Source organism: Monomorium pharaonis, chromosome 8 (assembly GCF_013373865.1).
Source record: "Monomorium pharaonis isolate MP-MQ-018 chromosome 8, ASM1337386v2, whole genome shotgun sequence".
Taxonomy (NCBI): Eukaryota; Metazoa; Arthropoda; class Insecta; order Hymenoptera; family Formicidae; genus Monomorium; species Monomorium pharaonis.
The window spans coordinates 16520200-16546191 of NC_050474.1; the positions used below are offsets into that span (position 1 = coordinate 16520200).

General features: G+C 31.1%; 3 protein-coding genes and 1 long non-coding RNA gene across 8 annotated transcripts in view; 2 read left to right on the top strand and 2 right to left on the bottom strand.

Annotated features, from left to right (window-relative positions):
• LOC105837411 (flotillin-2) overlaps positions 1–25992 on the top strand; it is a 193132-nt gene that overhangs the window by 51514 nt on the left and 115626 nt on the right. The window lies entirely within an intron of this gene.
• Positions 1421–4674, top strand: LOC118647071. Its single transcript, XR_004964381.1, has 2 exons — positions 1421–2486; positions 2978–4674. It is a non-coding gene; the product is annotated as an uncharacterized LOC118647071 (long non-coding RNA).
• LOC105833806 (glucose dehydrogenase [FAD, quinone]) lies at positions 5329–16968 on the bottom strand. Of its 2 annotated transcripts, none has more exons than XM_028190092.2 (2): positions 14908–16968; positions 5329–12858 (listed from the first exon to the last, which is right to left on the bottom strand). In XM_028190092.2, exon 2 carries the CDS (start codon positions 9350–9352, stop codon positions 7490–7492), a length of 1863 nt encoding a protein of 620 aa, XP_028045893.1. In that variant the 5' UTR covers positions 9353–12858; positions 14908–16968; the 3' UTR covers positions 5329–7489. The 2 variants fall into 2 exon arrangements, with proteins under 2 accessions (XP_028045893.1, XP_028045894.1); XM_028190093.2 differs by having other exon boundaries at positions 5329–9562; positions 12675–16968.
• On the bottom strand, positions 18540–24935 carry LOC105833807 (glucose dehydrogenase [FAD, quinone]). Of its 3 annotated transcripts, none has more exons than XM_012675810.3 (4): positions 23895–24935; positions 22636–22862; positions 20947–21260; positions 18540–20870 (listed from the first exon to the last, which is right to left on the bottom strand). In XM_012675810.3, the coding sequence occupies exons 2-4, from the start codon at positions 22771–22773 to the stop codon at positions 19457–19459; spliced, it is 1866 nt and encodes a 621-aa protein (XP_012531264.1). In that variant the 5' UTR covers positions 22774–22862; positions 23895–24935; the 3' UTR covers positions 18540–19456. The 3 variants fall into 3 exon arrangements, with proteins under 3 accessions (XP_012531264.1, XP_036147142.1, XP_036147141.1); XM_036291249.1 differs by having other exon boundaries at positions 22636–23736; XM_036291248.1 differs by having other exon boundaries at positions 22636–24935.

Consider the following 25992-nt stretch of genomic DNA (forward strand, 5'->3'; position numbering starts at 1 on the left):
TTTCTAATACCATCATTATTTCTAGATAATATTAAATCTAAAATTAGGTTATGAAACATCTCAAAGACGTCTTTAATCCTTTGTTGCACAAATTTTTCTGCTGAACATAGTCTGTTGAATTTTAATATATCGTAGTTTTTAAAATTGTTAATTATGTGAAGTAAAAATTAAAAAAGATTAAAATAACGGATTTAAAATATGATCATCAAATAAAAAAAATTAAGTATATAATAGTTATTTACGTATAATATTTTATATTTAAGCATTTTTTATTTTTTTAAATGTATTAAGGGGTTACACCAACCTAGCGGTAAAAAAATTCGATTTTTTTAAATTACATTTTCTTGAAGCTTCAAGTTTCGAGAATATATCCTGAAAGTTTTATGTTGATATCTGAAAAAATGCCGGAATTACAGAGAGTTGAGTAAAACGGGATCGAGCGTTCGAGTGCTCGAATTGGAGCAATATCAACATAAATCGCCACTGGACGATGATGTGATTAAAGACATTCGTCCAATATTTGAAAACAACTTTCTAGTGATAATTTACTGGAGAAATGCGTCGGTGGATTTACGCAAAACGTTAACGACAGTTTGAACAATCTGATTTGGCGCATAGCGCCAAAAGTGCAGCACAGCGGTGCACACGTTGTGCAAATTGCTGCCAATATTGCTGCATACACATTTAATGAAGATGCTGCCGCATATTTATTAATGATAATAAAAGAATTGTGCTGCATATTGCGAAAATCAAGACCGAGCGCGCATCAATGTGGCCGAAGTACGAGCGCAGAAGGCGACGCGCGAAGAAAAGATTGCTCGCTGTCAACAAAAGTCTTCACAAAGCACTGCTGTTATTGATGTGGAAGGAATCTCATATGGCCCCAGAATTGTCGACTAGAGGTAAAGTGCAAAATTCGGCTATTAACAATAGTAGAACTAAACTTGAAACTTTAAACGCGTTTTTCTCAAAACATGGTTTTCAAAGTCGGTGACCACCAGATCTCAAAAACTAATCGATGGATCGTTTTCAAATTTTTACACAATACTCTCAGAAACATTCTTTTGTCGGTGACGATCTATTTTTTTTAATCGGTCTTTATTAAAAAATAAAAAAATGAAAAGGAGAAAAATTTTTCGTTTTTTTTTTAAATTTTAACTTCAACTCATCGCTATTTTGTAACAAACGATAAAATCGACAATCGGCGATCGTCACCGACAAACCACTACTGTTAACTTAAAAACACCATTTTGTTTTTTTGTTTCAGATGGATCGTTTAGACGGGACAGTGGTTACCGCAAAATGCGTTTTTCCAAATCTCAATGTGTGTCGGCGGCCATATTTCTGCTTTCCGTCGCCATTGTTTAATAAAAAAATTTTTTTATATTTTCGAAACATAAGTCAATAATCATCCAAAATTTCATTTAATTCCCACTACCCGTTTAGGAGGAATAAAATATCAAAGTTAGGCCTGTTTTTCGACCGTTTAGGTTGGTGTAACCCCTTAATAGTGAAGGGGATAGTAGGCGTCACTTTAGAAAAAATCAGTCCGAAAGTTGCCTAATTCCTAGCATTGCTTTAGCGGAATGCAAGGTAATGCAAGGAATAATAATATAACACGGCTTTTAAGCATCAGGAATTTGAAGTATTAATGTATCATAAAAATATAACGTTTTTACTAAATATTCTCTTTAAATTGTGTTTAATGTATTGTTACTGATTTATAATGGTATACTTATAGCTGTGATAATTAGTGAGTATTTACTGTCTTATATTTTTACCTCAGAATTAGTTTATAATTATTTTATTGATTGACAAGTTATAAGTAACCACTGAAAATTAGTATATTTTTATTGATTTTACTGAATAAAATTTAAAGAGTAATTTACCAAAATACAATTTTATAAATGATTTTTAATAATAAATTATACATTGTGTGTGTGTGTGTGTGTGTGTGTGTGTGTGTGTGTGTGTGTGTGTGTGTGTGTGTGTGTGTGTGTGTTATTATGTATACACTAAAACGCTGCGTTAATCAACTTCGTGTTAGTAGAAATAATTTCCTCTATATGCACTCGGCGCAGATGAACGTAAGTGGGGGATAGCAATGCAATCGCGTAATAAATAATTTTCGTAGTTACATGTTCACGTATATTAAGATTTGTACGAGATTGTGATCTAATCAATTTATTTAAAAAATAGCTAATATTTTAGAAAAATAAAGACGGATATGCATAGCATAAAAATAAAGTTTGCGATTAAAGGTGAATTTTGTTTAATATTTTATATATATATAATGTTTATAAATTTTAAATACATTTTTCAGTTTTATAAATTATGTGCCGAATACATTTAATATTGAAGCATAATTATATACTGGCTAGATGACTGCCGCAATAGGAGATCATCCCTCAGCTATTTAAACCTGGAAGCCGACAAAAATTAAAAATTAGTAATACAACTCATTCATACTTTGTCTATAGCCGTGTGTACTACTTTTTATTCTGTTTGTACCTCAAAAGATAAACAAATACAAAGTGGTTAAAAAATGGTGAGAACACCATTTTAAGATATTTTAGTTTCATTAATGCCATTCGATAGAGAATCGTTTGTACCCATTTCCACCACTTTTCATTTCGTTTGTACCTTAATCGGTTTGGAATTACGCTATTTTTTATAATTTAGTCTAACGTAAAAGTGGCACATCCGCTATTTTTTGAGATATCGAATGGCGTTTGACGAAAAATTGTTTGTACCCATTTGTATCACTTTTTGTTTTGTTTGTACCTTAACTGGTTCGAAAGTATGCTATTTTTTATATTTTAGTATAACGTCTTATAGTGTTGAGGTATAAACGAAATGAAAAGTGATACAAATGAGTACAAGTGATTCTCTATCGAATGGCATTAATAAAATTAAAATACCTTAAAATTGGGTTCTAGCTATTTTTTAATCATTTTGTACTTGTTTATCTTTTGAGGTACAAACAAAATAAAAGATGGTACAAACAGGTACATACGAAATATAAACGAGTTGTGTTATTAATTTTTAATTTTTGTAAAGTCGGGTTCATATAGCTGATCACGCCGCGTTAGTAGACTAGAGCTTCAAACTAACGCAGAGTTTCAGTGTACAGGTAAGTCAAATAGATGAATTTAGAATCAGTGATAGACTAAAATGGAAAAATAATTATATATTTATGTAATTTACTCACACATACAAGCCTTAGGAACGTATTCTCTAAATTACCATTAATAAAAAAATCAGTAAAATTAATGAAAATACATTATCTTTCAGTGATATACTTATAACATGTTAATTATTGAAAAAGATGCACTGGTCTTTTAGTGATTACATACTAATTCTGAAGTAAAAATTACTAAAGGACAATGAATACTCACTAATTATCACAATTATAAGTATACCATTGCAAATTAGTCATACAATGATTGTAGTTTCGAGAGTACTGATACCAAATATGTTAAATTAATTATAAAATACATAAAAACTTAGAAAAAATTTTACCTTATCTAGCACACTACGTAACAAGGAATTAAGACGTTTTGTGATTCGATTTTGAACTATATATTGTCTAGGTTACGGACATGAATTTAAAAGTGAACGTAATATTATTATAACATGGGTATTGTATATGAATTGTATATTGTATGAGAATTTAAATTGTAACCTCAAGGGGATCAATAAATTATTATTATTATTGTATAACTACTATTACTATTATAACATGGTATTTTAATTATTACTATTGTAACATGGTATTTTGATCGTTTTGCTACTATTCGACATATTGGGTTTTCGTATTACCTTGAAGTAATGAAATATTTTTATGGGCTAAAAGAAAAGGCTCAATGCTCTAACCGATAGATGTTTTATGTTGACAATGCGCTTGCATATTCATCGTTATTAATCCGCCAGTTTTTAAGCGAAACATAAGACAAGAGTCGTTCCGTACTCTTCTTACTCGTCTGATTTGACACCAGCGAATTTTTTTTCTCTAAATTATAAATACCGTTGAAAGACCAACGTTCTAAATTGATTACATTGATAAAGAAAAATTCGCTAGCGCAGCTGCACAGTATCCTAAATGAAGTGTTCCAGAAATGTTTTGAAAAATGAAAGAAACTTTGGAGACAACGTATTCAAAATGAAGGGAGACTACTTTACAGGCGAGAAGGCCGAATAGCTTCTACAGTAGACGAACAATTTTCTTTTTTAAAAAGCTCGAGAATTTACCGAACAGATCTCGTATTTTCAAACAAAATCCCTTAATGTATCAGTAATAGTATATTTATTCTATTATTTTTATTGATAGATGTTATTACAAGTTCAAGAATAGTAAAAGGTAATGAAAATAATGTAAAAAGAGAAAATAAATTGTATTTTTTTGCGTTTTATATTTGAATGGATTTTTCAAACATTAGCATAAATTATTTAAAAAATAATAAATACGAATGAAAAGTATTTTTTATTTCAACTATGTACATTCTACAACAATTATCAAAAACTGAGAAAATACCTTGAAAATAGTTACATCATGGGAATAAACTGTAAGCAATTATAAACAGATAAAGATATATACGTAGTTATCGTGGAAAATTTGTGATAAAGCTATTTGATTCTGTGATGTTACTGCGCTATTAATCATATCTTACAGTGGAAAAATTGATCAAAAAAATTATTCATAAGATCATATTACGCAATATTAAAACATTTTATATGTTAAAACCGATTCTTGTTAAATTTCTTAAATTGAATTTTTAACATATTTAAGTGTTAATTTAATGTTATTATGTTATTGAATATTTTGTGTTAAATTAATATTCAATATTTCTTTGCGTTAAAATAATATAACTTATGGGCAAATAAACAAATAATAAAAATAATATAGTTTTAAAACATAAATTCAAAGTAATGAATATAAAATGTTTTTTGTCAACATATTATAAGTATCAATTTTATTAAAGAAATATGTTTTTACACTGTTTTCAAGTTGTGTCAAAGTTTCTGTTAGTTTTTTACATAATATTTACTTTCTAACATATTTATCTTGTGGTACATGATCACTCCGTATACACATTTTTATTTTTTTATAATTCATATAAAGAATGCTTAGATTTTTGTTGCACTTATTCCTCGTTGTATGGGTGCGAATAGCAAGTCTGTGCATTACACACTGTTTTAGTGTCACTACAATTGCTTCACATTTACGCACGTGTGAAATGTACGCAGTTCAAGTAATCAGTCTGCTCCTTAGAGGCGTAAAATTGTGGGAATTGAAAGATTAACTGGAGGTTTTTTAAATAGCCTTGAGGCCTGTTTCTTGCTGCACTGCAATATTGGCAATAAGTTAGAGTAAGACACAGACATATTTGTCTCACTGTAACTTGTTGCTTCAAATTTTCTTCAGATTATTCTAATTTGTTGCTTCTAAAATTAAGATAAGGTGTAAATGAAGGAACATATCGGTTAGAAGGATATATATGGTTGTTTGAACTGTGTATATATTTTATATGTGCGATAGAATAATTATATAGCATTCAGACAGAATAAAAGGAAAGAAAAGAATAATAAAATTAGATAAAAGGAAAAGAAGAAAATTTTTTAAATCGCAGCATTATTTATTTTACAAACATACAACAAGAAAATACAATTCTTAACAATTCTTATAGTTGTTTAATTAAATAGATTAATCCTTTCTTACCTCTGGAACATAAATGTTTCAATTACACAAATCATCATAACTTTTTTAAACAAATAATTCTATTGACTTTTTCTTTTGCTTGTTTTCTATCTTCCAAAAAGAAAGCTACAAATCGTTGCACTTCGAAATTTCTGTTTTTAATAAAATATAGTTATGTAAACTTTGTGAAAAATTCAACTTTTAAATAGTGAAGTATAATCGTATATTATTGAAAATTTATAGAATTTATGCTAATTATATAGTTAAAATCTTATTTAATTGTGAAAGAAATGCAAAATACTTAAAATTTGATTATGATAAATATTGTAATAGTTTATATGTATAATTAAAATGTGCGCAATCTACAATTTGTCTTTCAGACTTTCAAAATATTTATATCGTTCTAAATGTATTGTAGAATAAAGTTTTATTTTTTTACGTTTGATTTGTAATCAGTAGTCGGAAAAGAATTTTAATCCGTGCAGTTATTTTAAATATATTGATATTTTAGCATTTTATTATATGATCATCTTGAATCTTCCATTATTCAATTTTGATAGTTGATTTAGAATCAGCAATTTTAAAATCCTAGAACTGTGTCTATACACGGAGAAAATTTTATAGTAAAAATTATTATGATAAATAGTAAGCACCGAACAAGGAAGAAATTATAAACATTATTACTATGTTTTTCATCAAATTATAATAGTATGTACATTACTTATGACTTATGATATATTAATTCTTTGAAATTTCTTCTTGTGATCCGTAGCTACTGTCGTAGTAATTTTTGCTATAAATTTTTCTCCGTGTATAAAATAGTTTATTTATTTATTTATTATTATTCTTTTTTTTTTAAAGAAAACTGGAGGTACGAAAGGATTAATTTAGCGTTTGACTTTGTAATATAGGCAACAAAGTAACAAGTAGCAAATTGTAATCTCACTCAAAAAATCACGAAAAATTATTAATTATTTTGTTACATAATATATACATACGTATACATACGCTTAGGTAATAACACCTAAAAAATCTAACGTACTTAACGGAAAACGCCAGACTCGTCATATGGCACGTAAGAAAACCGAGAAACTTTAACAATTCTGTACCTGAGAAATATACATACACGACATACTTAATTGTTTTTATATATAACCTCGTGACTCTACTCCGAACTGGCCTTATTTATTACTAAGATTTATCGATAATATTGTTCTTTATCCTTGTTACAATTTTTTGTAAAATTACGCTTTACACAGTAATTATTCTGTTATCGGATGGAATTATATAATGTAATTAATAATAATAAAATACGATAAGATACGGTTATATAACGTATTTCTGCGTTTAATGACTTGTATAATTTGAATTATTTGAATAATTTTGCATATAATTGCATATGATAGATAAATATATAACTATTTCACTTTTGTATTATTTACATGTCATGTAGGTTTTATTGCATGTTTGCATATTGAATAATTATAAATTATTTATCAGAAATGTGTAAAATTATATGAATGTATTATTGGTTTTGTATTTGTTACGATTGGTTAAATGCGTTAATTGTAATATATCGCACGTAAATTTAATATTTTATCTAAGAATTTCTGAAGTTTTTAAACTTACTCTTATACTTTCCTTTTAAGAAATAATTATTTCTGCGTGATATGCTTAGGTTTACGTAATAAAAACATTTACGAATAAGTTGAATTGTTAATATATTCCAAATTATTTTTTTTCTCGGCATCTTTGGAATTTGCATTTATTTCCGTTATTAGTTGCCAATGCTCAGATGGCAGACCAATCTTGTTTAATGAGATCGGCACCTTTCTCGCCGATCATAATGACAGGAGCGTTTGTATTGCCGCTGCATATTGTTGGCATGATGGACGCGTCGATAACTCGAAGACCCGCGATTCCATACACCCGCAATCTTGGATCCACTACGGCGGTAGGATCAGTCGGAGGTCCCATTTTGACAGTGCCTACAGGGTGATAGATTGTCATAGAAATGTGTCGAATATGGCATTCCCAGTAGGCATCGGTGCCGAATTTGAGATGTCTGCAACCCGGTAGCTTGACGCGATGAAGTCTTGAGCCAAATTGTTTAAAAACCTTCGCCTCGCTAACTTTGATTGCAAGCTTTGCACCTTCTATCAGAACGGCAATGTCCATGGGATCGGAAAAGTAACTCGCGTTAATGATAGGATTATGAAAAGGATTGGAACTTCTCAAACGTATAGTGCCACGAGACTTAGGCCTCAATAAAAGAGGCATGATAGTCCAGGCGTCTTGATTCGTGATCGGCCTGTAGACTGTATTGTACACTTCATCCGTTAATCCTAAAACTTTTCGAACTTGCACTCCCGCGTCGGAATTAATAGAAGCTGGCGCCATATGAAATTGCACATCCGGGTAATCGATAGAGTTATTGGCATACTTTGTATTTACGAAAGCGTAACCTTCCACACCACCCAAAGTTGTCATGGGTCCTCTGCCGTTAACTACGTAATGCATCATCATAGGAACCGGTTGAAAACGATCCTGAACTATAGCGACTGGCTTATCAATCAAGAATGTTAAGCCGCCCATGCCTATATGATCCTGAAGATTGTCGCCGACTTGAAGATCTTTGATAACGGGAATACCAATATGTTTTAGATGCTCCTTTGGTCCAATTCCTGAGAGCATTAAAATCTGAGGACTGTTGATGGCACCTGCCGACAATATCACTTCTTTGCGCGCTTTTACTATCTGCCTCCGACCGTTTCTGATAAACTCGACGCCAATCGCTCTCATGGTTAACGGATCGATCACGATTCTCGTCACATGACTGTTCATAGCTGTATGAATGTTCTTACGTAATCGTACAGGTCGCAGGAAAGCTTTTGCAGTGGAGCATCTGCTTCCTCTGCGAATAGTTCCTTGTGATATCATAAAGCCTGTCTGTCTTTCACCATTTATGTCCCTATTTTCGTATCCCAATTCAACGCCAGCTTGAACAAAAGCGACTACTAAAGGTGTTTTCCATGGTGACTCCTGCACTGTTAAATAGCCACCGGTTGCGTGATAAGGACTCTTCTGTAAGTACGGGTTTCGATTGTCTTCTGACTTTTTGAAATAATAAAGAACTTGATCGTATCCCCAGCCAGTATTACCCAGAGATTCCCAATGATCATAGTCTAATTTGTTACCGCGAACGTACAACATGTAGTTGAGAACACTGCTACCGCCAAGAACTTTACCGCGTGGCCAGTTACAACGGCCGCCCTTCATAGCCAAGCAAGCTTTACCCGTAGCCTCGATCTTATATTTCCAATCCAACTTAGTTAACTGTAGGTATGCGGCCAAAGATGGCACGTCTGTAATCTCGTTTTCGTCTGGACCAGCCTCTAACAATAATACGTTCCAATTTGATACCTCCGATAATCGACTGGCAATTACCGCTCCAGCCGATCCACCTCCGATTACGATGAAATCATAATCGGAATAGAGAGGATATTTATCGATGGGTCGACTCTCGGGGTCAAGCTGATCGTAACGATAATAAGAGAGACCCGCAATTAACAATGGTACGAGCCATAAACCTGTGCCCACTAAACCGATAGCGCCTTTTAAAGCTGTTGTTACTACTATCGCGCTAAAGACCATCCTGGCAAGAAAATAAAACTTTGCCTTATGAATTTTTAATATCTTTAGATTAATCTTGCTGTCTCATTGAATTCCATTGCTTGTAATGGAATGTCGCGACGATGCTATGCTAATCATCTTAGTTTCATGAATATTGAAAAATACGTCGATATTTATACTTTTCATGACGCTTCCATTGGTTTTTAGGAATTGTTTCCATCCTGCTTTGTTCTGTAATAATAATAATAATAATAATAATAATAATAATAATAATAATAATAATAATAATGATAATAATAATAATAATGTAACGCGCGCGTCCGTGGAAAGAAAGAAATAATAACAATAATAATAATATAGATGACAAAAATATTAAATCTAAATTAAATGAAAACTAGCGCGCGATAGGTTACATAGTCAATGTATTAACTCGTTAAGGACCAAATGGACATTTTTTTCCATGCAATTGTTATCGCCATAATTTCTTAGGTTAAAGCAGAAAAAAATTGTATGAAGGTCATTCTTTATGTTTTCGTGGTTGCTCTTTCAAATGTAGTTGTCAGAATTTCGAAAATTTTGTTTGTTCAAAAGTTACAGCATGATTTTCAACGAAAAATCGAAATTTTCACGAATTATTTTTTATACATCTTTAATTTACTATCATTTATAGTTTTTGAAAATCACCGAAACATGGATATATCGCGTTCTATATGTCTAAGCCTTTGAAAAGCATGCCGTATTTTTTTAAAATAAGATGGTGGAAACAAAATGGAGGCAAATAAATGGACATATCTTGAATTTTTTTATTTTTGCTGAATTTTAAAGCAGTTATAAGTGAAAAATATAAAAACTTTGCAAATTTCTTGAATCAAAATTATTTTTTTAAGAAAAAAATGGCTGATTTAAAATGGCAGCTTAAAAGTCGTATCATGGTGGTAAAAAACCAATATTTAGTTAGAAAACCTAACTAATACCCAATAGGAAAGTTGCTTTTTACAAATACATATGTATATTTATGCAAGTATGTGTCTATATATATGCGCGTGTGCGTTTGAAATTATGTACTCATGGATACATATATTTTTTTACGTTTCTTAGCCGTCTACAATTATAGCCATTGTCCGAATTTTACCACGAGGAGATGAACATAAATAAGATTTTCTTGTGTTTTTGTTTATTTTTTTGTATTTTTAATTGTGTTTTTTTGTACTTTTTATTTATTGAATATTTTTAGTTTTATTGAATATGCAGTTTGTCAAAAAACATACTGCAAAAAAATTTGCTATAAATATAACTGATTAATTATTATCTGAAAATAGAAAATAATGTTCGATCTCACAAATTGAGTAAAATTGATAAGAAAAAGTATTGTTCGTATACAAAGTGTCAGATCCGAATTCAGCCATACTGCGATAAATACACTAAATACTTTTACAAAACTTGTTTTGACAATTTGCATAAATTAAAATAAAGAAAAAAAAGAAATATAAATATATAACCGAGAGAAAGATAAGTTAAATAAAATTTAAAATGGCGGACCCACATGGCGGACACAAATTTTTTTAATTTTGTTTATTTGAATAATGTCTTTAATTCAGGGGTGTTTAGGACCATAACTTACATATGTTTTCAACTTATTAATTTATAATATTATGAACTCCTGAATAAATTTTATATTATTATAAAGGAGTGTGTTAAAAAAGAATGGATTTTTGCTTATCACATGTAACCTAAACGAACCTAATTTTTTTATTTTATGATCACATGTGTTGTAAAAGCATGGTTATAAAGATTTTTCCAAAATCACCCCTCCTTGAGTATTACATTTCATAAAAATCGAAAAATTTTGATTATTTTTGACCGCCATTTTGGGTTCGCCATTTTGAATTTTGGAGTTTTGACCTTAGATTCATATTTAACGATACAATACCTATGATATCATTTTTTATGCAAATCGATCCAGCCAATTAAAAAATAAACGATATGCGCTATATGGCGTCAATGCACGCATATTTTTTACGCCACACTGAGAAGAAAGTTTCATTAAATATACATCTTAGTTCCGTAAATTTTACTGGATCGGCAATTAAACTTATACATGCGAGAAGTCCTGCAAAAATAACGTGACTATTCGTTAAAACCTAATCTAATCTAAACCTACGTTGTCAACCAAGTCCGCTAAATAATACTGTATGCAGTCATGTAAAAAGTATAGAGGTATCTTTTGTTGATTTAACCTTATACATCTTACTGGAACAATACAGTAAAATTTATTAGACTCTTCCATACAATTAATCAAACGTTTTTCTTAGTGCATATGCGTCAATGCCGCTGAAGGGTTAAGCACACATTAATACTTTTTTCAAAATTTGATCTATATTTTTACTTGGAAAGATGAAAACAAATTATATAATCTGAAATTTGTTTTAATTTTTTAAATCAGAGTTTTAAAAAATTCGAAATTGTTATTACTGTGCAAAAAAATTTGAAATTTGTTGAGTAATGTAATTAACTTCATTCGTAGCAACACAAAGTAAAAATAGTAATAAGTTTCTAGTTGCGGAAGAAGGAACAGTTAGTGCGGATATCGCGCGACGTGGAACAAGGAAATGCCGAAGTCTGAACGAATTAAAGACGATCGTGCCCCATCAACGCGCACTAGTATAGCTAGCGTTTAATTTAATAAGAGCTGTTTTGATAGTCGCACAACACAAGTTTCGATTTACATGTAAATTGAATGAATAAACCGTGTATGAAGTGCCTCGTTATGCCTGCAGTTATGTCCCGATCCGCCGGAAGAACGAGATGGTGATCTCATAACGGAAAAGGAGAAAGTGTTTCACTGGCATAAACCTCTAACTCGTTTCTTTTTACGAGACGACTCGTGGAGTTACGTTATGCCGCCTCTCTCTTTTCCTCTTTCTCTTATCTTTTTTGCTGTCCTTATATAATTCGATCGTGTGATTATCTTATTGTCGTTTCAAAACATGTGCGCTTTTTTGTTTATAAAAATGTTCACTCGATTTTTATAATAGTCAAATAAGTGTCAAGATGAATCTATTATAGCAATGCGAAAGGCAGCGTAAAATTGCAAATGTATCCGTGATTTATCGATGTCAGCAAAAAAACAAACATTAAAGATTTCTATTTAAAAAAAGTTGCCATTCTCGAATAAATTTTCTTTAAATATATAGAAAATTAAAAATACAAGTAATATAAAAATTTGGAAAAAGACTACTAGTTTTAAAAGAAGAAAAGAAAAAGAGAGCGAGAGTTTTAATTTTCATTACTTATACTTTTATATTTATAATACAGAGATTACATGAAAATCATATATACGTACCTGTAATTGTAAGATAATTTCAACTTTGTAACTTCCGGAGAACAATTTCTATATGTTGTATTATGATTCATTCAAAGACCTCGAAGGCTTCCTCTTTGATGAACAACGATGAGAATGATTGGACTAGGTACTTTTTGAAGTATTAATGCTATTCAATGCGTGTATACTCAGCAGTTCCGTATCTCTGTAATATTTGAGAAATATATTTTTTGTTTATTTAGTTAATAATTTAGCCTGCCTACATATTTTGTGAAAGATTGGATCGATAAATTGTATATTGTAAAGTCTCTCTCTCTCTTTGTAAATATGAATCAATTGGTATTATTATTGTTGATTACAAATACATTACAAGTACAATAAATTTCGAAAACTGCCGATGCTGCTTCAATATAAAGATATTAAAGCTATTTTATGATATTATTCGAATTGTTCCTAAGGAAAATAAGAAGGAAATTGTGAAAGGTACGAGACCGATAGAAACACGCTCGGCAGATTTTATATTACACACAGAAAGCGATGCGGAAGCGGTCTTTACTTTTCCTGAAATCGCTTGTTAGACCTCAGACAGAATTGCAGAATTGCAAAATTTTATCCGATAATATTGTAAATAATTTCAAACCGTATATTTACCGCATATTGTGATATTGGTTGCAATATTTGAATTAATTCGTTGATATAATTAAAAATAGTTACTTATATAATTATACATTTATACAAATAATATTATTGCTGCATGTAAATCTCCTGAGAGATGTTATAGTTTTCACAAAATCAGAAACTGAAAAGTGAAGAAAAGTCAATTAATTGGTGCAAGTTTTCATTATTTGCCAATTATAATATTTTATTGAAAGTCATAAATTTGTAAACTTACACGCAATAGTTTTTGATAGATAATTGGTCGGAAATACTTTTGATAAAATTGTGGAATAAATATTTTATATGACCAGTTTATTAATTTGAACATGCGTCACAGTTTAATAAAATTTTTTTCATGTTTGCGAGATAATTATTTTACACGTATAAATGTTGTATAACTTTCTTTTTTGCTATGAATGAAAAAAGACGCGACGAGCAAAAAAAATTAATTATGAATAAATATAAAACGATACGTCGCAGTAATAATAGCGTAAAACATACGAGATATCCAACTGCAGGGTAAATGTTGAGAAGATAAATCTTTATAAACGGAATGAGAAAAGTTTATATAATGATATAAAATTATCTTATTACTCTTACATTATTTATAAAGAAATTTATTGAAAATAAATTTTATGCTTTAAATGCTCCAATCAAAGTATGTATTAAGTGAAAATGTGTCAATTAGAGTTTAAATCCTTATTTTTTTATAATTACTTAAAATTTGAAATGTCATTACTACAAGCTTTGAATGTTGCAGGAAAATTAATGTTTTAATGTCAGAGTACTTACGATACGTATATATTATTATTTTAATAACTTAGTTTCAAGTAATTAGCAACGATATTGGCGTTTTTGCGACATTGTTATACTATTGTACATTATGTAGAAACGTTTAAAGATCGCACTTACGTGTCTTACGTATCAATAAATGCATGTGACTTTCAATGTATAATCAAATAAAATTATATTATCTTTTAAGTTATATTATTCATATTAAGTTTTTGAGGTTTATAACAGAAAACTTTATTCTGGACAAACATAAAACACAGTTTTCTTTAAGCACAAAAATTCTAATATTTTTGACGTAATAAAAGAAATTTATTTTGGAGAGATATGTTGTAATTTTTTAAATCTGCGATCAAAACCAATCGATAATTTTTCCCAGTTTATATTAGTGCTGTAATATTACTGGTAATTCATCAAGGATACATTGAATCATAAAAAAAGATTACGTATTTTTCAATATTTGCATTATTAATATTTTTGAATAATTAACTTGATTGAATTTATCATTATATAAAGGAAGTTTTTATAACACTCTTTGCATAATAATGATCCCAGAACAAATATTACACGATACGTATGTATAACACATTATCTTAGCACTCTGTACTCTTGACATATCATTTTCTTGATATGTCAATGTTCTTGGTAGTATTCTTCTGTAATTAATCAATATTGCACCAACACTGTCACTATTCGATGGCTATTCAAAAATTACTCCAAATATTTTTCACACCGGTAAAAGAGACTGCATCAACGATCGTTTTGTATCGATTTTATCTCGATAAAGATTTTACCGCTAAAACGTTACCGAAAGGATTCTCTGGATTCTGGAAACTCGCCAGGTGACGCGACGACAGTCGAGTGTCCGCTATGGAGTCGGTAATGATAGTCGGAAGAGCAATACGGTACTGCACCGATATACCTCCATCCATTTCACTCTTATCGTCCTTGTCGGTCGTTCAATCGTGCCTAGTTTTTCTTGCTCTCTCCGAAGACTTCCAGCCGCACTCTGGCAGTGAAAGTATTCTCTTACTGTGGTTACATACGCAACACCTATCTACCTACCTACCTACCTACCTACCTACCTACCTACCTACCTACCTACCTACCTACCTTCCTACCTTTTGCCTACCCAGCTTACCCATCTTATCCACCCCAATCAACAGTAGTGTGATAACCGAACAGCCTTCGCACGAACGTGATTGTTCGCGAAAAATAATACGGGGATCGGAAAATTCAGGTCGCATTATAAAAAGGGGTGATAAGCGTATTCTTCTGATATTATTCTGTTGTTTATATATAAAACTATATGGTAAACTTTGCAATACGCAAAATTTCCATTTTTAATGAAACCAATTTTGATGATTTGAAACATTGTGTGTGTGTGTGTGTGTGTCTGTGCATTGATTACATTGTTATATTATTTGCATAATGATTTGAATGCTGTATTATTGCAGTCACACATAATATGCAAATTACTATAAAATTCTTTTTACTTTAGAAAACGCGTTATTAATAAATAACGATGAGTAATTGAGTGGTGTTTTGCTTTAAAGAAATTCATTATGTATAACGAAATAGTCCACGTTTTTTCATCAATATTATAATTTGGTCGTTACAACAAATTTACTCTTCTAGTTGCATTTTATTTACATTTCTTATTAACAAATTTTAATGAATTTACATATTTTTTGATGAGAGGAAAGAAAAAGTGCACGTACAAGACATTGCTAAAATTATCACGCATTTGAACTTGTGAAATTGAGTTAATGTTGATAAATATACATAAAAATTAAGATAAAAATACCATATGATTTTGACAAGAGTTGATAAAGTTACGTCACCAACATAAGTACCCTGAGAAAAATATCCAGCAGTTCTAATCCTGGAAAATACCGTTCGGATGCTATATCCGATTAATTTTGAATGGATTTGGGGCTGTCCGATGAAATAATGAATGCCTTTATTCGATGAAATGTACTTTCCGAGGAAATATAAACGGATAATGAACCGTAATTTATTTATTCATTTAAATTCATATACCATACTATAATCGGACATTGCACTTGATCGATTAAAAACAGGTATTTTATCCGATTAAACTGAATTCCGACCTAATGTACTATATCTGATTTAGAAGTCCGATAAAATACGTACATATATACGCGCGCACATTTCATTAATTGCGTTTGTATTAGTAAACAATTATGTAAAGTCATGCTAACGGTTGTATCCGTATCAGGCGTGCACGATCTGGCGTGCATGTATCAGCTTCTCTCTATTATTTCGTTCAGCGTTAGGCCTGTGGCACACGCTTTCCGTAAGTCGTAACAGTAAGGTTTTGAACAATCACATACTCGATTTAGCCAGTTACGGTTACGGTCGCCCAATCCAGTGCATCGAAACCTTACTGTTACGTCTTACGGAAAGCGTGTGCCACAGACCTTACAGCAGCGTGTGCGTGAACAGCAGTGTGACGCAGTGTTGTATATTGTGCTTTATGTTTTGTGTGGTTTGTGTTGTGTTATCTATCGATATTTAATAAAAAAATTGTAATAATTTTAATAATATTGATTAGATATAATATAATCGACACTTTCTGATTGGACGTTTTGATCGATTTTCATCTTAGCCTACATCGATTTTTTTTCCGATCGGTAATATTCGTTTCTTACTTTTTAAATGGATTTTCAAATCAATTTTAAACGGATTTTTTTCAGAATGTAGACTCATCAGAATGTCACATTTATTGTACACTGCCGCGCACAAACTAACAGAAAATTTAGTTTTTATTTCTTAAAATCCTGAATTTTTATAAGATTTTATTTGTATTTAGAGAAATTTTTGAAGTTTACTTTTATATCTTATTATTATTTTTTTAGCAAAATTATCACTTTGAGTTTTTTTAATGCAAAATCAATTAGTAATAAATATGCCATGTACATCCACACATCTATATTTTTATATGACTTGTGAGTTTAAAAAATTAACAACAATAGAAAGCAATACATCGTTTTAAATTGCTGTTTAAAATTGTGTGTTTAATCATTTTTCGAATTCCCATATATTGCGCATAGGTCGCCACATATCACATTTAAATAATATTTCTTTTTGGTATTTTCTCAAATTTAATGTACAGAACTTAAGTAGCTTTTTGTGATTGGTATGCTTAAGATTTAAAAAATGTAATGAAATATTTTAAAACTACATTAAAAATTTTTCTAATCTTATGTAGGAATTTTACATGAAGTTTTTAGAAAATCCGAGAATTTTTAGGGAATTTTTTTATAAAATTTGAATTAACATCTTAAATAAATAACATTATCTCTCATATTTTCAAAATTTTTGATCTGTAGAGGCAAATAAAGCTGTAAGTATTTTGATTATTAAAAAGTACACGTAAGAAAGTAGTTTGTCCAAACCTTATGTAATATGTTTCTCGGAACACCTTTCTCTTGTCTACATTTTCTTTCGTTAGTTGTATGCAAGCTTTACGCAAGCTATTTTCGCGCATAAAGTTAACAGACTAAAGTCTGATGTAAATACGACGACGGTTGGTCACTTTCACTCTCTTAGTAGTCCATCTTTTTTCGTATACATTGAATTTCATTTTGTATATATTCAAATATATACTGAGAGAAGGATGCGTGTGATGCTAGGATATCAATTTTTTATAACATCGAGAAAGCTGTATTAAAAAAATATGAAATACGTTTACAAAAAGTCGAAAAGGCGGAAATAAAATCGATGTTAATTTGCAATGGCATGTATTTGCTTCGTTGAATTGCTATATCTATTAAATTACTATATTTGTTCTGTCAGATGCGTTAACAGATAAGACTAGGAAGCGGAAATAGAGAGTAAAAACACGCGCACATGCATGAAAATATGCACTTCGCCATACGCTACTCTCTTTGGCACGAGATGCAACGTTATGTAAAATTACATCCGCCCACTTGCAATTTGAAAGTCACGATCTCGGACATTGGTAATATCGAATAGTACTTTTCGCATTCATACTTTCAGCAAGTGCGCTTCTAACAATGAACACCCGTTATCGAATGAATTATAATTTATAACTGACACATTCACATATGACATACCTTATAAGGGTTGAAAATAATTTGATGGTGAATTTTTTTACAGCTCCGTATTTCGGATTGAAATAGGTAATGGTGTTTTTGAAATTGCTTTTTTTATATGAAGTTATTTTTGTAGCTTTGTGGAAACCTAAGAGTTTTTTGTCGTTGATTTTTGAGAATCTGAAAATTTTACCATCAATCTTTATTTTTAATCATTATAAATCCTCATAAAGGAAATAAGTTTTATCACAGATGTATAAGAGTATAGTTTTAAAGAATACTTGAGGATTGTTGGCGAAGAATAAACAAGGATTAAAAAAAAATAACATGTAATTTTCGAAAAATTTTATTTTTAAAATTTTTGGTAGCAGCTATTTAATTTTTTAAAAGTCACATTTAAAAACTGATCCTGCGAATCAAAAAAGCTATCTCTAGACTGTAATTTTTAAAGCAAATTATCTATTTGTATAAGCATAAGGAGACGTTGGTGACCACGGATGATTGATTTAGCGATAAGATTAATGGTTTATCCACATTCTTCTCATCAATTTTGCATAAAATTTTTAACAAGTTACGTATTACCATATTTAGAAGAGGAGTAGTACATTATATAAAAATAAATAGTATAATTAGTTGACAGACATTTAATGTAATAAATTAATATTTTTTACATATTTTACATAGAATGGCACTGCCATTAAATCGCTGGTTATTAAAATTTTTTGTTTGTTGATTCTGAAACACTGCATATTTCATTTTAATATATGTACATAAGATATTTTATATTAACACATATATACATTTTTTTCAACATATTAATTTTTCTTGCTTTCGTTCTCTTTTTCTTCTTCTCTTCTTTTTTTAATCTGTCCGTTAATCGTTTATTAATATTTATAAATGTCTAATGAGAGAACCTTTCACATCGTACAATCGGTATTTTATAAATATTAATCTTACATTTTAGCATATTAACTTGTTTTAGAAATGTATCTTTATTTTATCACTCTTATTTGGAATATTATTATACGAATCTTGATAGATTCTTTCGTCAGGTTCTCATAAAGAAGATAAAATTGCGTGTGAATCATACTTGCAATTTAGTGGTAATAAAATATCTATAAAAAACCGGTATTATAAGAATATATTATAAAAAGAAAGTAAAAGAAAGTTTAGTTTTATTTCTTATATGATATATTTGGAATTTGGGATATATCCGGATAGATGTAACGGGATATATTATATATACATATAATCCCAAAATATCGATTTTGTTTGTCATCTACGTCCTGTGACACTTTGTTTTCCTTTCACTCGCCAATCCTCCTTGATAATGTCACTAGCTTTTTCACCGATCATGATAGTTGGTGCGTTCGGATTGCCACTAACAATGGTTGGCATTATAGAAGCGTCAACAACTCTGAGTCCTTTCACTCCGTAAACTCTTAATCGCGGATCCACGACAGCCTTGGATTCACTTCGCGGTCCCATTTTACAAGTGCTCGTCGGATGATAAATAGTGAAGGTGAAGTGTCGTATGGCGCACTCCCAATATTCATACGTATCGAACGGATATTTATGACACCCTGGCATACGAATTGTGTGAGGTCTCGAGCCGAAACGTTGAAATGCGCTTGTATTAGATACCCTCATCGCTAACCTGATTCCTTCTATAAGGACGTCCATATCTTCTTTATGCGTGAAGTAGTTTGGATTGATATCCGGTTGAACCAAGGGGTTTCTGCTTTTCAATCTGACCCAACCTGTGCTCTTAGGACGTAGCAAAAGTGGAAGAATTGACCACGTCTCGACATTGTGTAAGGGTTTGTACATAATGTTATATACACGATCTCTCAAACCGAGAATCTTTCTTATTTGTTCGCCATCAGAGTTGATGGAACTTGGCGCAAAATGAAATTGCACATCCGGATAGTCGAATTTATTAGCGTATTTGGTATTAAGAAAAGCTAATGCCTCTACTCCTGGAGTAGTCAGGGGTCCTCGCTCTTTTACGATGTACTCATACATCACCGAAACGGTTTGAAATCGTTCTTTTATTAGAGTAATTGGTTCGTTTACCAGGAATGTCAACCCACCAAGACCTACATGGTCCTGAAGGTTATCCCCGACTCGTAGATCGGATATCACTGGTATACCAAACTCGTTCAAATGTTCGCTAGGTCCGATTCCGGATAACATAAGCAACTGAGGCGAATTAATCGCGCCAGCGGATAAGATAACTTCTCTTTTGCACTTCACAATCTGCTGTTTGCCGTCACGAAGAAATTCTACGCCCGTTGCCCTTTTGTTGGTATTGAAAAGCACTTTTAAAACCTGAGCATTCATTGCTATATGCAGATTTGGTCTATTTTTCACTGGTCGTAGAAAGGCTTTTGCTGTCGAACATCGACTGCCACGTCGAATCGTTGCTTGTGTTAACATAAAACCGGTTTGATTGAATCCATTTATGTCGCGATTTTCGTAGCCCATCTCTTGACCAGCTTGCAAAAAAGCAATTGCCAAAGGAGTTTTCCAAGATGGTTCCTGCACCGTCAGGTAACCTCCTGTCTTGTGATAAGGTGTTCTTGCTAAATATGGATTACGATTGTCTTCGGACTTGAGAAAATAAGGGAGTACTTCTTTATAGCTCCATCCCGTGTTACCTGATCGAGCCCAGTTATCGTAATCGTGCCTACAAGCAAACTCTTATTTATTATTTGATTATTTTAACTTGCTAACATAGTAGTTCTGTAAGTGAAATTACGTGCCTGTTACCACGAACATAAATCATTGCGTTGAGAACACTGCTTCCTCCAAGAACGCGACCGCGAGGCCAATTACATCTGTCGCCTATCATGGCGAGACAATAGGCGGACGTACTGGGTGGTGAGGTTTGATACTTCCAATCAAATTCTGTGAGTTGAGTATATCCGGCAAGCAGGGGAACGTCCGAAATTTCGTTTTCATCATCGCCAGCTTCTAAAAGTAGCACCGTCCAATTTGCTACTTCTGATAATCTCGAGGCCACCACAGCACCCGCACTGCCACCTCCGACTACTATAAAGTCGTACATTCGTAATAGCTGAAATTATATCACGATTAGTTACTTAGATGTTATGGTAGGAGAAAGAATATATATAATTTTAAAAAGAAAGCGTAATATTAATTTAAACAAATATGTTTTTAAATTTAAATTTTTTATATTTTCTATTTGCTTTATTAAATCACATGCTATCAATAACCAATATCGGTGTATTTTTAAAAATTATTAACCAAGAAGCAGGAAAGCGTATCGATAATAATTAGTGCTTTAAATGTTTTCAGAAATAATTAAAGTTATCGTACTCTCGCTTTCTTGTTAAATTACAAACATTTTAAATTATAATTGATTGTTTTATTACCATATATAGATGTGCAACGGAAATGAATAATTTAAAGTGATCAATCAAATCAAGCATTAAACAGTAGAAGAATTTTTTGTGTCTTGAAACTATTAATTACTGTAGTTAAATAGAACAGAAGTGTATAAGAATTAGCTTCTTGTTTTTTGTATGTTGATTTATCGATCTTAAGTCTGTTTTGCCGATAATCGATGGTGAATTATGAACACTACTTTATCGACTGTGAAATACTATCTAATTCTACATGTTGTACACTGTTATTCATTAAGAAGATGATGGAGTTGTCTGTTTTACCGACAAAAAGATAGTAACTTTTGTTTCGCAATATCTTAACTTCTTTTATAGATTTGGAAATTCTTCTCCAGAATAAAAGAATACGCATTGCTACCAGTCTGTGGAGTGGAGTTTCTACCAAAAACGGGAAAAAATTGTTAATCTGCTGTCACATCATAACAATGTTTGCTTAATAAAAAAAATCTACAGTTTGTATCTACAAAATTCGTATTCACAGACTAGTTGACGACGAGAACAAACAGTGTCGAGTTTTGAAAATTAGATTTTAGTGCCTAATTGAGACGAAATTGTGAAACAAAAATTTAGGTTATATAGCGTAAAAAGTCGATAAGTAGAGCAATTAAAAAAAAATTTTTTTGTTCTTTATATAAAGTCCAATTCACAGATGAATATTAATATGTGTACTTTAATTCTGGAAAAGAATTTTCAAATCTATAAAAGAAATATATACGAAATCTTATTAATGATGTGCACGAATGACTTTACATTATCGACCTTGATCAAGTTTGAGAGGCAGTCCAGCATCGCCTTAATGCCTGAACTTCCGTTTACACAAAGTGATATTTTTGTCGTGTTTTGTCTTATTTATGTGAATTGATCATTTTTAGGTAACACATGACAATACGACTCTTTTGTCCATGGTTATAATAAATGCCGTAAAGATGAGATAACCAATGGTAAAAATACAAGTCTAGACATTAATGAATAGCAGTGTACAAGTAAATTTCTCTAATTGCTCCTTTTCTAATTCTGCCTTCATACCTCGCGTGCATTTTGCGGATGTGATTCTGGATCAAGGTTGTTGTATCTATAAACAGTGAGACCGATGGCTAAAAGTGGAATCAAACTGAGTCCAAGAACGGAAGTTGTGCCAATCAAGGTTGTTAATATTGCTGCCATTTCCGTTATTCACCGCCAAACATCAATATCCGAATGCATGTCATTCGAAAAAAATATTTTTTTAAACATCAATGGAAAATGTGAATTATCTGGAAATAAATCGCTAATTAATTTTTCTAATAAAAAATAAAATATATGTTGATTTTTTAAACGTCACACAATAAATAAACACATAAACATGTGTGTAAACATCATACACGACTATCTAAAATGTATATAAAAATGATTTAGAATATAATAAGAAAATTCGAAGAATTCTATACAAATAATCTTCCTTATAACAACTTTTTATGTAACATTTGTTTGATTTTATAACATCAAGAAATACGATTGTAAACATGCGCGCCAAATATATAGAATATAAATAGATAAATCTAAATTCTGCAGACGTATTTCTATTGATCAAATATTAAAAAGAATAATTTGTATTGATCTTAGAAATGTTCAACTTTTGAAATAGAAAAAATTTTATTATTTACTTAATTATTGCGAAACGGTGAAATATTGTGAAAATAAAGTAACTTGATATCGAAATATGTTTAGTTAAAATATAAAATATCTTGTAATTTATTAGTTTTTTAATAGCTCTGCTTAAATACTTTTATGCAGAATAACTAAACGAATCGTATTATGCACAAAATCATGTAATTTTATTTTTAAAATGAAGTTTCTATGTAACCTTAAAAAATCAATTTTTTTTTTCAAAAATTAATTTTATTGCTATTTATCACCCTTTAGATCATATAAGTTTTCTTTAAATCATTTTTGTTGTTAGTTACTTCTTTTTCAAAATATTCCATTGTTTCAAAATAAAATTTCGTATCTCGAAAACTTAAGTTTCTAGATCACATATTTAAATATGTAAACATTTTAAATGTTTGACCAGAATAGAAACACGTCCCTAGAATATTTGATACTTAATTTACATATGCTGCATGTCGGTCTTGAATAATTGACTGCGATCTATAATTAACAGCATGGACAATTACTAAGGCTATTGTGTGACATATTATATAGCAGTAGAACGATTATACAAGGAAATAACGGATTCTTGTTTTAGACATTATACTTTATGGATAATTATTTATAATTTATATATATATTTTTTAATATAAACATACTTTGTCGTAGATTCCACAAGTTTTTCTTTGAAGGTGAAAATGTTATGAGAATGGTGTCAAGGTCTTTGATTTCCACGCACGTTTCATACTGTATTTTTTTTATCTATTTCTTTCTGGTAACGTCATTAATAGTCATTAATAGTCGTTTTATTCAGCAAGAATCAAGTTACAAGTTTTGTGTGACGTGTCGACATTACTGGTACACATGCAAGTGCGGATGTTGTGTGGATGTCACAAAAATATCGCAACAGTAATCATGCTTACATCGGCCATATATCATGTTGCATTCGTTGCTGTGTCACTTGTGTACATTTCCACGTTGCTATTTCACATGTTGTTTCGTTGACTTTTACTCGATTTGTGAATGTCTTTTTTTTATCTTTACTTAATATTTTCTTATAACATCGATAGCGACCTCTCGATATTTGTGCTCATACTCGAGTCAAATTTCATTTCACTTGTTTCTGTAACGCGCAATGGGCAGAGTCACCATTGAAAGTTTGGTACTAACCTGACTGATAAGGTTTAACTTTGTCAGAAGCGTAAGAATGTCCAATGATAAACCGGTAAAATGGCAAGCGGATTGAGACTAGCGCCGGTAAGAACCAGACTGCGGTACACCGGTGAATGCTCGGAGTGAAAACCAGTTGAGTCCATAGCATATCCTTTCAATGCCAACATCGTACACGAAAACGTGATCCCATAACATAGAGGCTGCTGCGCATCCGAATCTCCTCAGGCAGTTTAGATTATTTTTGCATTTTGTTTCTAAAAATTTTTTTTGTACATTTGTTTTACGTTTTATGTAGACGGTATTTCTAAACTGCAGTGTTTACGTCTACTTTTATCAATAGGATTTCAATATTAAGAATATATTTTTACAATCCAAGAATTTACATCACATAATGAATGCGATAAGTCTTTAGCTACACTTTTTGTGTAAAAAGAAACAATGTTTATATTTTCTTCATAAAAAAAGGCAATAAAAAAGATGAGAAACAAGCATGAAAAGCATATTTTGTTCAAATTGTTGAATGTCATTCTATCGAGAAAAAAATAGACTGAGACAAACAACGTAATGCAGAGTACAATATAACATTCCTTCAAATAAACAAAATATTTTTCCAGGTATTCGGCAATAATAATAATAAACATATATATTAAATGATAAGTGTATATATATATATATATATATATATATATATATAAAATTATTTGTTTTATTTAATAATTGGCATGTTAAATAATTTATGAGATGCAAAAAATCAAGCACAAGAAGTGCTCGTTATCCGGCGTTATCGATTTCGCAACGAACGTTATCGAATGAGGAGAGCCTAGTGTACATCGTTTTCTTTTCGAACGCGTGAATCGCGCACACACAAGACTTTCCTCTCTTTCATGCGCGGTAACGGTGTCGGCATCTTTCTCTTTACTTTCGTGGTCGCCACGCTGAAGAAAGGGGGAAGGGCGAGTTTACTCGCGCACTTTCTCTCTTCTATGATGTCTACGTGCCGATCAGCAGGCAGCACCTCTCCAATCCATACATTTACGTCTCGTTACGTTTTCTCTGGTCTACGCGCTGCGCTTCGATTCTCCCGTTAAACCTCAATTTGCGGCAAGACTCGATGGGGAAAGAAGCTGTAATCTTGTCGACCGCATTTTTGTCGTCGTTGACTTTTTGACACAATAACCTTATTTCACGATATCAATTCTCAGAAAATCATACATTGTAAGAAAATCTTTTGATATCATTATATGTGATATATTTATGATATAACTTTCTATTTTTATTTGAGTTACGTCCAGGATACAGGAGAGATGTGGAATAATCTTATATAATCAGATCCTCCTCTCGTAATTAATTAATTAATTAACAGTAATTGTACTTATACGTCTTGTAATTTTGCAGTGAGACGCATTTGTGGAACAATCTATCGGCCAAGTGTAAAAAAAATAGCTTGCTATCGACAACGATTTGATTCGCGCATTCTAGTGTGTACTAGTACACTTTGAGCAGCGATAGTCCACTTTTTTTCCTACGAAGTCCTATCTCTATGAATTGCAATTTAATGGCTTTATCGATCTATCATCTCGATAT

What these genes read in the sequence shown, in the direction of transcription:
- LOC105833806 (XM_028190092.2), bottom strand. Translation starts at nt 9,352, where the DNA reads ATGGTCTTTAGCGCGATAGTAGTAACAACAGCTTTAAAAGGCGCTATC.
- LOC105833807 (XM_012675810.3), bottom strand. Translation starts at nt 22,773, where the DNA reads ATGGCAGCAATATTAACAACCTTGATTGGCACAACTTCCGTTCTTGGA. An exon ending in ATCCGCAAAATGCACGCGAG is followed by an intron (nt 21,261 to 22,635) that starts GTATGAAGGCAG and finishes ATATAATTTCAG; the next exon opens with CTATTACGAATGTACGACTT. An exon ending in ATTTATGTTCGTGGTAACAG is followed by an intron (nt 20,871 to 20,946) that starts GCACGTAATTTC and finishes GTTTGCTTGTAG; the next exon opens with GCACGATTACGATAACTGGG.